Genomic DNA, 15,490 nt, shown 5'->3' on the forward strand with positions numbered 1-15,490 from the left:
AATTTCTTCTTCTCTTGTTTTTATGACATGTAAAAATGTTGATATTGTGTGTGTTAGAATTTTTTCCTCCTGATAGCCAAGGCCTAAGAGAACCATATTTGAAAATGAAAAAGCTTGTTCATTGTTGATCTGTGTGTTTTTTTAATTAAGTTCTGTAAAATTCAATTTCCGTTTTGTTTTTTCTTCTGTTTATATAGTATGTATAATCCCTTCATGTGACATCATTTCAGCATACATATTGTGATAGCCCTGGTTGTCCTGAAAAAAAAAGATGTTTACTACTTGACTGTGCTTGAAAGGGTTGAGATTATACATGCATTCAATACACAGAGAGACCAGGTGGACAAAACAAATAGCAATAAATGGCTTGGTTTTATAAGGGTTAAGATGTTTGCCTGATACTCACTGCACCGTAGGTCCAGCCCAGTTCTATCTTATTCATCACCCACAGTTCATGGATGTTTTCTGCAAGCTTCTCCCTGATCCTCTCCAAGTGAGGAGGCAGCACAATCTACACTCACACACAAAACAAGAAAGTTCATTTACATAATTTCAGTCATTGCTCTTCTGTTACTTTGTTTGTCTTTACTGACAAAATAGAAGATCACCACGATAATGAGCTGAGTTTTAGTGTATTGGATAACTTCACAGCTGAATGGTTACATACATTTATTTCGGCTGTATTTATTCCTATGATTGTGTATCTCAGGATGACTTATTCATATAACACTCCTTCCTACCTGGCTGGTGTCAACAGGTGTGGGGGTGAATGCTGCCTGGCTCAAGGTGACGGTGGGCCCCAAGAGGTCTCTGGCAGCAGTCTGGTCCTGACTGGCCTCCAGCTTCAGTTTCTCCCTTGGCAACACCGCCTCATAGCAAGGAGCATAACCCGGAGGAGGGAGGAACTTAAACTCCCCATGACGACCCCCAAGGAGAAAACGCACCCTACAGTGTGACATGACAGGAGGAGGAATGAAAAGAAAACATGATCAAGAAGGAGACATTGAGTGGCAGTGGGTATGATTATGATTCTCAACCTGAAGTCAAAGGAAACATTCTGTACATCAGCAAATCCAGTCAGTTACCTTGCTGGTACATTAGTTACCTGGCTCTTACACTGAATGTGTGCTGTCAAACATCACATGAAATCTCTGTAGGTCTGTATTTTTGTTATATTTTTGTCATGTTTCTGCATTCATTAGATCTGTTTTTAAAACTATTCTGTAATAATTCCCTGAGTTTTTGTTCAGCCTGACTGTCATGTCTGACTGTTGTACATTTCCATTAGACTTTCTGTTGTCAACCAGAAAACTTCATTCCTGACCTTGGAAACAATCCAAATTCAAGATCCACACAGTATTATTATTCATTTTTATTTATTTTGAGTTTTCAGTCATATCACACTAACTTCATCAGTGGAGTTCACTCAGTGGTGTGCCAGCTCATAGGTTTAAAAGGTCCAGAGAAAAAGCTGATAAGTGGACCCCAAGTTAGAAATGTTTTGTCAAATTTCTTTTGTTTGTTTTTTTTTTTTTTAATTTAACACACTGGATACACATAATCATTTTACCTACCAAAAGGAAAAGCAAAGGTGTTTGGTTAAACAAAGAGTGTCCTCTGCATCACATTCTCTGCAGTATCTTTTTTTAACTATATACTAAGCTAACTGTGATTTTGTAGCACTGAGCTTGTAATTCTGAAAATTGCTCTGCAAATAAAGTACAAGTATTATATATACATATATATATATATATATATATATATATATATATATATATATTCCTTAAGTATAAGTATATATCTACAGTAAGAAGAGGAATTGTCAACTGGAAATTTTATTGTGGAAACCAAAGGATCATTTCACAGCTCTCCACTCAGTTGACACTGGGACACTGTGACATCATAGCAAAATCTAAATTGTACCATTATAATAAATACACATAATCACATAAATGCAGGCTTATTATTCATCTATGGAGCTGTTTGTCATTAAAGTTTATAGGTCACTTAGTGTGTCTGTATGCTGACCTAAATTATCCAAAGCTTGTTATACAGCATGTTTGATGTACACTAGCTTTACTGGATTTACTCTGACATGATGGCAACAGATAATAAGTGAATTTTCATTTGTGTGAGAAGTTTCCAGTAAAGCACTGACTTGACCCCAGCCGAGAAGCTGGCCACAGGGAAGAAGAGGCCGTCAGAGTTGAAGTTCTCAAACATGCCCTGAACTGGCTGGCCGTTGATCCTGAAGGAGATACTGGGCACACTGAGGTCCAGGCAACAGCTCACTACGTCCTCTGACCTCAAGAGATGCTGATTGGGGGAGCTGACAGTTCGTGCAATGCAGCCTGCACAGGTTTGGTGGAGGGACAGCAAGGACAGAGTTTATGTTTGGTCTGTGTTTAAGTCTGCAACATGTGAACATCTGAATTTCAAAGCTGTACCTGCCTATACTACATCATCTGTCTCAATACACAGACAGCTTACCTGACCAAAGATGAAGCCCATCAAAGCCGTAGGAATAGAGGTCATCACCCACCCCGTTGCCTCCCCACCCCTCTCCCCCACTTGGGTAGGGTGCGTAGCCACTGGTGCTGGCCCAGCCCACCCTGAGGTGAGTGGCTTCTGCTGTGACAAACGGCAATGCCTGATCCACAATGAGCTCGTAGTACCACCTCCTGTACTGAGCAGAGCCATCACTGACGCCCAGGAAGATGTTTGGACGCATGCTGTTGGGAGGAGGAAAAGATATGTGGGTCATTCTGTGTCAAGTCAGGCAGAATCCAGGAGAGTGGTCACAGGACCACCTCACATTCACAGTGTGTCTTTTTAAAGTTTGGGTCCCGAAACTGCGGCTGCTGAATTCTAATAGCTTCTCTCAGTGTAAACCCACTCACTGTTTTAATCACACCCTCAACCTTGTTTTGGCCTATAGTATTGATATTGAACATCAAATAGTCCTCCCAGAGAAAGCCCTTCTATCAGACGGCTACTTAACTACTTTTGAATTCCTATAGCTGGACCACGTATCAACAGTCAATAATGTCCCTACTAGAAATCCTTCTGAGAGTGCAGGAGCTAAATTTAAGAAAGTGATTCCATCTGCCCTAAATTCACTTCTACATCTCAATTTAACAGAAGACTCCTATTCTAGCTTTATTCATTCCCAACTTGATCATCTTGTAGAATTGCAGACTCACTGAATACAACTCTAGACTCTAGTGCTCCCCTAAAAAAGAAAGCAATAAAGCAAAAGAGGTTAGCTCCGTGGTTTAACTCTCAAACCCGTATGTTAAAACAAACAATGGGTAGACTGGAAAGAATATGGCATACCATCAAACTGAAACAATCCTGCTTTAAATGTACAAGCAGGCCCTCTGTAATGCCAGAGCTGCCTATTAAGATCAGATAATCCTTTATTAGTCTCACAATGGGTAAATTTACATCATTGCAGCAGTATAAGTGATTGAAAAGAAAAGACATAAATACAAGTAAAGGCAAGATAAAAACAAAAGATAAGATAAGATCAGATAATCCTTATCTGATCTTATCTTATCTTACATTTTGAAATGGTATTGCACACAGTGAGTGACTGATAGCAGCTGTTTTGTAGGTGGATTAAAGTACAGAACCTAGTGAAAATGGTCCATTGAGTATGTGGTGTATTAGGAGCAGTGCTGGTTGTAGAGTCTGACAGCAGCAGGAAGGAAGGACCTGTGATACCTCTCCTTCACACACTTTGGGTGAAGCAGCCTATCACTGAAGGAGCTGCTCAGTGCTGTCAGACTGTCCTGCATGGGGTGGAGCTCATTGTCCATCAGAGATGATAGCTTTGCTATCATCCTCCTCTCTCCCACCACCTCCACAGGGTCAAGAGGGCACCACAGGACAGAGCTGGCTTTCTTGATCAGCTTGTCCAGTCTCTTCCTGTTTGCTGTTGAGATGCTGCTGCCCCAGCAGACCACTCCATAGAAGATGGCTGATGCCATAACAGTGTCATAAAAAGTCCTGAGCAGTGCTCCCTGCACTCCAAAGGACCTGAGTCTCCTCAGCAGGTAGAGTCTGCTCTGAGCCTTCTTATAAAGTGCAGTGGTGTTGTCTGTCCAGTCCAGTCTATTGTTCAGCTGAACACCCAGGTACTTATAAGATGTCACCATCTCAATGTCTCTTCCCTGGATGTTCACTGGTGCTGGGGGGGGAGTGTCTGCTCCTGCAGAAATCCACCACCAGTTCTTTGGTCTTCCCTGCATTGATCTGGAGGCAGTTCCACAGGCACCAGTCCACAAAGTCCTGCATCAGTTCTCTGTACTCCCTATCATCCTCATTTGTGATGAGGCCGATGACTGCAGAGTCATCAGAGAACTTTTGCAGGTGGCAGTGAGGTGAGTTGTACTGGAAGTCTGCAGTGTAGAGGGTGAAGAGGAATGGAGCCAGGACCGTTCCCTGTGGGGCCCCCATGGTCATGTCAGACGTGCAGTCCCATGTCCTCACATACTGTTGGGGAGGTAGTCCAGTATCCAGAGTGCGAGATGCTGGTCCACCCCCATGTGTTCCAGCTTGTCCCTCAGGAACATGGGCTGTATGGTGTTGAAAGCACTGGAGAAATCAAAGAACATGATTCTCACAGTGCTTCCAGGTTTATCCAGGTGAGAGAGAGCTCTGTGGAAGAAGGTAGATGAACTGCATCATCCACCCCGATGCCAGGCTGGTAGGCAAACTGCAGCGGGTCCTTTGACTGTGTCACCAGGGGCCGGAGATGGACAAGAATCAGTCGCTCCAGGGTCTTCATCAGGTGGGATGTCAGCGCCACTGGCCTGTAGCTGTTCAAGTCCTTGGGGTGCTGTGTCTTCAGCACCGGTACCACACAGGATGTCTTCCACTGGCTGTGGGACTCTCCCCAACCTCAAGCTCATGTTGAAGAGCTTCTCCACAATTTCACACAACTGGTCCTGGACCTGTGGCCTTTCTCCTGAGCTCATCTCTCACCTGGGTTGTTGTTAGGGACAGGTTGGAGCAGGGGGGCTGTGTGTTGGAGGATGTGGGTGTTTGGCAGGAGGAGCAGTAGGGGGTAGCTGTTAGCTGAACACTGTGGGCAGAGGTGTGGAGGTGGGGGGTGGGGAAGTGTACTGTGGGAGTAGACGAGGGGGGATGCAGCAGGGATGACTGAGCAGGGGGAGGGGCAGGTGTCTGATCAAATCTATTGAAGAAGAGATTCAGGTCATTCACCCACTCCTGAGTCCCCACAGTCTGGCAGTCTGGTTCCCTGTGCCCAGAGATGGTTTTCAGGCCTCTCCAGACTCCTACTGATGTTATTCTGCTGCAGTTGGTCCTCCATCTTCCTCCTGTAGCTGCTCTTCCCCTCCCTGATCTTCCTCCTCAGCTCCTTCTGCACAGCCTTCAGCTCCTCCTTATTTCCTGACCTAAAGGCCCTATTTTTCTCCTTGAGGAGAGCCTTCATGTCAGGATTAATCCAGGGTTTGTTGTTTGAGAAACACCACACAGTCCTGATGGGTACAGTGTTCTCCACACAGAACTTGATATAGTCTGCTACGCAGTCTGTTAGACTGTCAATGTCCTCCCCATGAGAGTCACTGAGCTTGGTCCACACAGTTGTCTCCAAACAGTCCTTCAGTGCCTCTTCCATCTTTTCACCTTGCGGGTGACAGCTGGTTGACTGTGTACAAGGGTCCTGTACACAGGCAGGAGATGAACCAGATTGTGGCCTGATCTTCCCAGGGGAGGGAGGGGTGATGAGTTATATGCCTCCTTGGTGTTGGCATAAAACAGGTCCCAAGGTGGTATTGTCTCTGGTGTGGCATGTCACATACTGGGTGAAAGTGGGCAGAGTGGAGGAGGCGTGATTGAAATCACCAGGAATAAGGAGGGCACGAGGGTGCTGTGTCTGCAGACTGCTTACCACAAAGTGGAGGACATCACAGGCCACGTTGGCGTTAGTGCTATCACGATAACGTGTGAAAGTTCCCTCGGCAGATAGTAAGGCCTCATGCTAACAGCCAACAGTTCAATGTCCCTATAGCAGAGTTGTTCTTTAATAGTGACGTGCCCAGAGTTACACCATCTATCATTAACAAACACAGCCAGTCCTCCTCCTTTCCTTTTACCACTCTCCATTGTTCTGTCCGCCCTCACCAGATGAAACCCGTCCAGAGCGGTGTTTGTATCCGGGGTTACAGTGGTCAGCCATGTCTCTGTGAACACTAAGACGCTGCACTCCCGATATTCCCTCTGGTGCCGGGTCAGCGCCGTCAGCTCGGGAGAGATCTTACGTTCCCCACGATGACTGACGGGAGGACGGGTCTGTACCGTCTCCCCCGAGCGCGACGCCCAGCTCCGACGTGGCTCCACCGTCTCCACCTGCGCAGTTCGCGGGGAACATCGGGTCTTATTAAGGGCAACAGCTCTGAGTTGCAGAGCGCCAATAGCTGATCCCTAGTGTAAACAATAGGGCCATGGCTGCGCGCGGAATCCCCAGACGCGGTTTCAAAAAGTACAAAAAAACACAAGTAAGGCAAAGGCAAAGGAAAAAAAAAAACTCACACAAAACAGCAACTACAGACCTATACCTAACCTCCCCTTTTTCTAAGATCCTGGAGAAAGCAGTTGTAAAACAGTTATATGATTTTCTACAGGACAATAATTTATTTGAGGATTTTCAGTCAGGATTTAGAATGCATTTTATAAGCTTTTCTCACAGGCTTTGTGTGCTTTTGTACAGTTGGTTACAAACTCTCTCCATCTCCCTACTCTCATATTTTGAGTGTAATTCATTAGCCAAAGAGGAGGTAAATCACACAGTGAACGGTTCCATCACAAACTCATCTGTGTGTGTGTGTGTGTGTATACCTGCTTACGTGGTTGATCAGGCGGGTCTGCAGTAACAGATCTCTTCCTGGCAGCAGGTTGTCACAAATCAGGTGCTGGTTGGAGCGCACTGCTACACCGTGACATACACACAGCGAACACAACACATCGAGAACCTAAACAGTATGCACAAACCAGACAGCATGTAATTATTACAAATATATCCTTGTTACAACACAAACATGCAAACACTCAGCGGCACTCTGACTGAACTGCACAGTTTGGTTTACTGTAACTGGACAAGCTGCAGTTCTGTGTCACAAGGTATTTTCCTTGCCTTGAGAAATTATGATATAATTATAAATTAAATTTCAAATGCTGCTCAGTGAGTGCCTTCCTGTAAGTTTATTACAAGCTACTCTGCTTAAGGGATTTAAAACAAAGACAAGTTGAGAGATGGGTCTAAATCCTTAAATCTAGGCTTGTTCATCAAGCACCATAGTCTCACCTGCCACAGGTTCTGCCCATAGATTCCTACAAGCCTTTTCATACCATACACAATAAACCACATGGATAATTTGCCCATAACTTTGACATTGATTTCAATGTGTATAATTGAAGCTTGTGCAAAGTACACATACACTGTATGACTGTATGTCACACTGTATGTGTATATCCATAAGAAAAAGTAGGTGCCTGAACCTTATGGTTGCGTCCATGCTTGTCCAGCAAAGATATAATAGACTTGATGTGTCCCTCTTTGATTATGTTCAGAGCCTCAGGACTCTCCACCAGAACACAGTGAAGCACCTCTAGTATACCTAGAAAAACAAAACATAGACAGATCAGTAAGAAAGACTAAATATATAATGTAAGCATTCAAAACATCCTGGGGCTAAAAGTAGCTCTTAGCTGACTGACTTAGATGAAATGCCTAAAATACACTTTTGGTCAAAGAGCACTAATTAATGAATATTATTTATTTCATACTGGACCCTTTGATTTCAACATTATCATTTTATGATGGTCCAGCAGTGATGAGTCATCAAGGGCACGCATCTCACACAGTCACAACCTACCAGAAGAGGCCTCTAGTCGCTCGAGTCTACTGATCAGCCAGTCCAAGGAACCAGAAAACTGAGCACAGTTCTTCCTGTTTCCTCTGATCAGTGCAGCTGAGAGGAGGACAGAGGACAGAGGACAGATGAGAGGACAAACAGACTTTCTATTTTCATATGTCTGTAATCTCTGTCCTTTGATTATAACACACTATTTATAATAAATAAATATATTCTAACCTACTATTTCAACTGTGTGAATTATCACCTCTTTTTATGAATATCAAAATATAAAGCCACGGACAGAGTAAATAAAATGTGTGTATACCCAGTAGTTGGTAGAGTGAATTGAGGATGGAGCTCCAGGCCTCTCCTGCCTCTCTTCCTACTGCCTCAGCAAAATGAGCTGCACTACTGTAGACGTGAAGTCGATCGATACACTCCAGTACCAGGCTGATCATTCCCTACAGACACAGAGGTTGGTGGTTTTACTGGTTTATTCAGTGGAGACTTAAATATAATCAAATGAAGTGGATAACAACTGTTAATACTGCTGAGGCACAGCTGCAGATAATGAAGGTTCAAAACCCTGCAGTCAAAAAAAACTCAAAGATGTAGGCTACAGTCCTGCTTCAGTTGGAGGAGAGGAGAGGAGAGGAGGGGAGGGGAGGGGAGAGGAGAAGAGAGGAGAGGAGAGGAGAGGAGAGGAGAGGAGAGGAGGGGAGGGGAGGGGAGGGGGAGGAGACCAAACACAAACCAAACCAGCTGTCAGGAAACATCTGGACCAAAAATACACTCAGTCCACCTCAACTCCTTCATCCCTGCCAAAGAGTGCAGGATCAGAACCTTGCTGCATATTTGGCAGACTGCTTTTCTTCCAACTGCCTGGTTTGGGAGAAGACAGCAACTGACTTCCTCCTTCCTGACACTCCTCAACAGCTGGGGTGGCATACAGAGAGGGGAAACTGTACTCACACAAAGTATGGTTTTCTATATTTATGTCACATTCGATCTTGCTGTCTTGACATGGCTGCAGTACAGAGCTGTAAAAAGGTATCAGTCCAGTAACGTCCATGTTGTGAGAGGAAAATCGCTCAACTCTCTTCAAAAGCAGTCTGGTTGTATTGAACCAGCTTGGGCCACAGTTGTACAGCAGTCATTGTGCAGTCTAAATGAAGCAGCGTTGGACTGGATGTTGACCAGTCCCCGCCCCCTCTCAGCCACAGGCAGGTAGAGAGCCGCTGTCTGGAAAATGTTCAGATTGTGCTTTTAGTATTAGGTAGCATCAGTGCTTACACTGTAAGCCTTACAGTGTATTCCATCCTCCCAGTGCCAGGAATTCTGTCACAACTCTGACCACAAAGAAAAGAGAAAAGATGCCTATGTGCCATTAAAGCATAAGCAGTATATGACCATAAACTGATTGACTTATTACTCAAGCACAGCACTACAACAGCAGTTGTGTCACACAGATAGGCTACACACTTGAATGGCTTCATCAGAGGAGTTTTCACAAATTAAATTGTTAGCCCGACCATTAGCTTGAACAGCTATATGATATCAGTGCCTTATCAACAAAGAAATGATGAATCTGGATTTCTAAAGATTCCTTAAGATTACATTTTGATAGTTACTTTGAGAGACATTTCACTTACACTCTGACCTGATAAATTCACTTGTAAAATTAGAAAACAGATTCTGAATAGGATGCAGGTGGAAAGCCAACTTCTCTCTCTCTCTCTCTCTCTCTCTCTCTCTCTCTCTCTCTCTCTCTCTCTCTCTCTCTCTCTCTCTCTCTCTCTCTCACACACACACACACACAAACACACAGAGACATTCCCCACCTCCTCCTGAAAGAGGTTCTGACGGTTCTTCAGAGCTCTCAGTCGGTTCTGCTTGTCTTCATGTTCCAGGTGATCTCCAGGTGGTTGGAAGTAGCCAATCAGATCCTCCAGACTCAGGCTGACTGAATCTATTGGAAGATCTAAAGTGGAGCTCTTCCCCTTTTTTCTTAGTGTATCCAGACCCCTGGAGAACACAGAGGAGAACATTTCAGTTTCAGTCATTATAATGAAAACAAATGTGATCACAGCTGCTATAATGCTGGTTAGAGTTAATATTAGAGAAGTAACATATGTTATTTCTGCAGTATATTTTGTTGAAAATGAAAATACTCTCATGATGCTGGCTGTCACTGTGCTGAGGCTGTGTTTGTTGGTTGTAGAATGAATTTTGCTGAATACTGGTTTGATGTCTGGATGTGATGATTCCATTGTCTAAACTAATGCAATGGGCCTTTTGTCTATCATGCAGCTCCATCAGTTCTCATGGCTTGAACATACAACAAATAATGAGTGTGACTTTTCTAACATACAGATTCATATCTTATCTACATCACATCATATGGTGTATTTTTCAGTGAGTAATAGTTGCCTCTGCAGCTCTTAGCTTAGTGTGTGTCTCTTATGTTTACTGTAGAGTTCCTCTTCAGAAGGCCCTGCCTCTCTGTGTCTCAGTCTTCCAGTGAGAATTTTTACTAATAGCAAAACACACACATCCATCTCTGTGCTGGCAGCTAATGTGCCTGGTGAGTTTGATACATCTTAAATCACAGAGGAGTGCACTCAGCCCAGTTAATTAATGATTTAGAGCTTTTCTTTTTTGGGATTTATAATTTTAAAAATCAAAGGTATTCGCTTGTCTGCCTTCACATGCATGTGAATTTGAATGACATCCTATTCTTGATCCATAGGGTTTAACATGATGTTGGCCCACCCTTTGCAGCTATAACAGCTTCAACTCTTCTGGGAAGGCTTTCCACAAGGTTTAGAAGTGTGTTTATGGGAATATTTGACCATTCTTCCAGAAGTGCATTTGTGAGGTCAGGCACTAATGTTGGACAAGAAGGCCTGGCTAGCAGTCTCCGCTCTAATTCATCCCAAAGGTGTTCTGTTGGGTTGAGGTCAGGATTCTGTGCAGGCCAGTCAAGTTCTTCCACACCAAACTCACTCATCCACATCTTTATGGACCTTGCTTTGTGCACTGGTGTGCAGTCATGTTGGAAAAGGAAGGGGCCATCCCCAAACTGTTCCCACAAAGTTGGGAGCATGAAATTGTCCAAAATGTCTTGGTATGCTGAAGCATTAAGAATTCCTTTCACTGGAACTAAGGGGCTGAGCCCAACCCCTGAAAAACAACCCCACATCATAATCCCCCCTCCACCAAACTTTACACTTGGTGCAATCTTCAGAGCAGATCAAGACACAGAACTTTCAGGCAAGACGAAAGGTGGAGGACTTTGTTTTTACACTAACAGTGGCTGGTGTACTGATGTGACAGTGATTCAACAACACTGTTCTACTGATCTGGAATCTTTTTTCATTAACTGTAAACCCTTCTACTCCCCCTGTGAGTTTACTTCATTCATACTGGTCGGTGTTTACATCCCACCGGAGGCCAACGTGCCACCCAGATTCTGTGTGTGGAGCAGACAAACCTGGACTTAGTTATTGTCCTTGGTGACTTTAACAAAGGCAACCTCACCCACAAACTCCCCAAATACAGTTAATTAAATGCCTGACCAGAGAGGAGAACATTCTGGATCACTGTTACACCGCAGTAAGCAATGCTCTACCTCCTGAGTGGGTCGCCCACTAATCGGAAGGTCAGCGGAAGTATCCTTGGGCAAGATACTGAACCCCACATTGCCCCTGATGTTTGTAACATCGGTGTGTGAATGTATGAATGTGCTAGAGCGCTTTGTAGTAGTGCATGCTGTGTGAATGTGTGTGTGAATGGATGAATGTGACGCGTAGTGTAAAGCGCTTTGAGTGTTCGATATGACTAGAAAAGCGCTATATAAGTACAGTCCATTTACCATTTATCATGCCGTCCCCCGCGCTGCACTGGGCCACTCTGACCACGTCATGGTCCACCTGATTCCTGCATGCAGGCAGAAATTAAAACTCTCTAAACCTGTTGTGAGGACATCAAAGAAGTAAACCAGTGGGGCTGTGGAGGATCTCCAGGCATGCTTGGACTGCATAGATTACGATGTACTCAGGAATGCTACCAACAGTCTGGATGACTATACAGAGACTGTGACATCATACATCAGCTTCTGTGAGGATTGCTGTATACCAACACGTATCAGGGTGAGTTATAACAATGACAAACCCTGGTTCACAGCCAAACTCAGACAGCTAAGGCTGGAGAAGGAGGAGGCGTTCAGGAGTGGGGACAGAGGCAGATTGAGGGAGTCAAAGTACAGGTTCAGCAAGGCAGTGAAAGAAGCCAAACGCCTGTACTCTGAGAAACTACAACACCAGTTCTCAGCAGGTGACTCTGCTTCTATCTGGAGAGGGCTCAGGCAGATCACTAACTGCAAGCCCAAAGTCTCCCACTCCACAAATGACTCATGCCTGGCCAACAGCCTGAATGAGTTCTACTGCCGCTTTGAAAGACAGTCCTGACACCATCCCCTGTGACATCATCCACCAGCCCCACCACACCAGCCTCTCTCCATCCTGGAGAGAGATGTCAACAGACTCTTTAAGAGACAGAACCCCCGCAAGGCAGCCGGGCCAGACTCTCTACATGCACTGATCAGTTGTCTCCAGTGTTCACGGACATCTTTAACACCTCACTGGAGACATGCAATGTGCCAGCCTGCTTCAAGGCCTCCACCATCATCCCTGTCCCTAAAAAATCAAGGATCACAGGACTTAATGACTACAGACCCGTCGCCCTGACCTCTGTGGTAATGAAGACATTGGTGCTGTCCCACCTCAAATCCATCACTGACCCACTCCTGGACCCCCTGCAGTTCGCCTACAGAGCCAACAGGTCTGTAGACAATGCAGTCAACATGGCCCTCCACTTCATCCTGCAGCACCTGGACTCCCCAGGAACCTACACCAGGATCCTTTTTGCTCAGCTCTGGTGGGGATGAGTCTGCCTACAGGAGCGAGATTGACCAGCTGGTCATGTGGTGCAATGAAAACAACCTGGAGCTCAACGCTGTGAAGACAGTGGAGATAGTTGTAGACTTCAGGAAGAACACAGCTTCATCCTCCAAAAACACCAGCTCCCTGATCAAGAAGGCCCAGCAGAAGATGTACTTCCTGCAGCAGTTGAAGAAGTTCAATCAGCCAAAGACAATGATGGTGCACTTCTACACCTCCATCATTGAGTCCATCCTCAACTCCTCCATCACCATCTGGTACACTGCTGCTACTGCCAAGGACAGAGGCAGATTGCAGCATGTCCTCCAGTCTGCTGAGAAGGTGATCGGCTGTAACCTGCCTTCTCTCCAGGACCTGTACACTTCAGGACCCTGAGGTGGGCAGGAAAGATCATGGCCAATCCCTCTCATCCTGGTCATAATCTTTTCAAGACACTACCTTTTGGCAGGAGGTTACGGTCCATCAAAACCAAGACCTCATGCCACAGGAACAGTTTCTTCCCGTCTGCAACTGGGCTCCTCAACAAGATCTAGGAGATCATCAGTTTCAGAAAAACTCAAACCAGCCTTGAAGATGTTCTGCAGTGATTTGGTCTGAACCACTTGCTTTACTATCTGGTAGCTGTATTATTGCGATAGACCTCACTGGTTGTGATTCCTAATGTGTCACTGTTAGCAATGTTTCCCACTTTGTAGGGCTCATTTTCAAAACAGTTTGCACTATGTTTCAGCTATGTAAACAGAAATTCCCTCTGTAGTACGTGGTAGAGATGTATTGGTGCTGTTTAGAGCTCTCATCTCCTTCCAAAAATCATTTACATAGTTACATAGAAGCTTTTCAGCCACAGAGTCTGTTCTCATAACTTGTTCATGTTTAGAAATATAAAAAATTCCATATTTATACCAAGCATTAGTGAGCTTTTTACATTCCACAGCAGGCCCCTGCGTGGCCTTGTATGCCTCCTGAGCTTCTGCATTATGTGCAGCCGCTTACTTGTTCCATCCCGGCTTAACACTGTGTGCTTCGCCACAGTAATTGTAGTATCATCTACAAGCCTCATTCACTGCTCCCATAACTCCATCATACACAGAGAGCTTTATGGTGAGAAATATCATCACAGTTAAGATCAGAACACATGACTGCACCTTTGGGTACAATACAGGACATAAGCTTTCCCATACTATGACAGAAATCCTCATCTAAGAGCTAGCCCAGTCCAATTTAACATTACAGGCACTATTAAGATCCTAAGTCCATCTCAGGGAGAACATCAACATCAAGAATTATATCAAATGGTACATGATCAGACAACATTTCCATTGATATTAGAGCAGCATGGGCATCAGCAGTTCTAATGCAATGGTCAAGCCATGATGGTGGGTGCCAGGCTTGACTTCTTCAAAATCAGAGATTTGTCTCTAAACACATTATTTTGTCAGAAAATTGTTCCTGAAAATGTGTAAAGAATGTAAACTCTGTATTACTGCATAGTGGAGTTAGACCGTTTCACAGTTTTCCATCAGTTTCATTCTCAGGATTTTATGGGCAGGTATGAAATGGTGGCTTGATGATGCACTGGAGCCCCCGCCCCTAAAACTGTGACTGTTACAAATAGCAGCGCTGCATTAGCACCAGCGTTAGTGTTATGTGATACTGCAAAATTCCAAATCAATCCAATACAGAGCAAATACAGGGCCAGTATCGCTGATACCAATATGATACCGATACTTGATACTTTTTACTTATAAACGTAGCTTATGTACTTTTATGTAGGGGAGAGCAGTGTGTATGATTTACAAATGAATGCATCAACAATATACTAAATCTGAACACATTTTCATGACCACTATAAGATTTTGTCAGTTTTGCTTTCCACTGTCAGTTAGTTACTATAGGTAATGAGTCTGTAAAGTAGTGGAAAAAAGTTTACAGACACCCCATGCATTTGTGAAATATTGCATTAAGAATCACTCTTAGGTCTTCAAGAGTAATTTCTTTTAGTACAGTCACAGCCAAAATATTAAACAAATCCTTAAAAAGCCATTAAAAATTAATTGATTGGTACCATAAAAATACATTACAAAAAATAAAATACTAATTTTGAGTATTGGGTCATTTTGGTATCAGTGATCCACTAATGAAGGTCATGCTTTTTATTAAAAGTTTTCTTGCCGTGCTTTGTGTGTATATAAAGCCAGCACATTTGAAAGTTCTTCAGAGACAAAAATGGCTAAAACAAGGAACCTAACACAGGAAACACACCTGAAGATACAGATTCTCAGTGAGGAAGGGTACAGCTGCCGCCAGATAGCCAGGAAGTGCAGATGCAGTCCTTTAGCAGTTGGATACACTCTGCAGAAATACAGACGAACCAACAGCTTGGAAGACAAACCAAGATCTGGGCATCCAAAGGTTTTCTTCAGCAAGAAATGATCGCATCCTGATCCGCATGTGCAGGGAAAACCGCCGAATGACATCACAGGAGCTTCAGCAGCAGTGGTCAAACCAAACTGGTGTCCAGTGTTCCACCCGCACTGTACGTGGCTGACTTTTAGATCGTGGCTTAAGGTCCTACAAGACTGTCAAGAAGCCCCTGATCAATGAGAGACAGAGGTTAGCCCGGCGTCGTTGGGACCAAGCACA

General features: G+C 44.3%; 1 protein-coding gene across 8 annotated transcripts in view; it reads right to left on the reverse strand.

Annotated features, from left to right (window-relative positions):
* Positions 1–15,490, reverse strand: part of ryr2a (ryanodine receptor 2a (cardiac)) — a 194,731-nt gene that overhangs the window by 89,315 nt on the left and 89,926 nt on the right. For all 8 annotated transcript variants that reach the window (XM_051069064.1, XM_051069060.1, XM_051069062.1 and 5 more), the window contains exons 14-22: positions 9,728–9,911; positions 8,212–8,347; positions 7,905–8,000; positions 7,528–7,646; positions 6,868–7,001; positions 2,491–2,732; positions 2,159–2,351; positions 741–945; positions 407–511 (exon numbers count right to left, since the gene is read on the reverse strand). In XM_051069064.1, the coding sequence (XP_050925021.1) occupies positions 407–511; positions 741–945; positions 2,159–2,351; positions 2,491–2,732; positions 6,868–7,001; positions 7,528–7,646; positions 7,905–8,000; positions 8,212–8,347; positions 9,728–9,911 (1,414 nt within the window). The remainder of the gene's footprint in view (positions 1–406; positions 512–740; positions 946–2,158; positions 2,352–2,490; positions 2,733–6,867; positions 7,002–7,527; positions 7,647–7,904; positions 8,001–8,211; positions 8,348–9,727; positions 9,912–15,490) is intronic.

This window comes from Lates calcarifer, unplaced genomic scaffold (genome assembly GCF_001640805.2).
Source record: "Lates calcarifer isolate ASB-BC8 unplaced genomic scaffold, TLL_Latcal_v3 _unitig_5776_quiver_344, whole genome shotgun sequence".
In the NCBI taxonomy this organism is placed as follows: domain Eukaryota; kingdom Metazoa; phylum Chordata; class Actinopteri; family Centropomidae; genus Lates; species Lates calcarifer.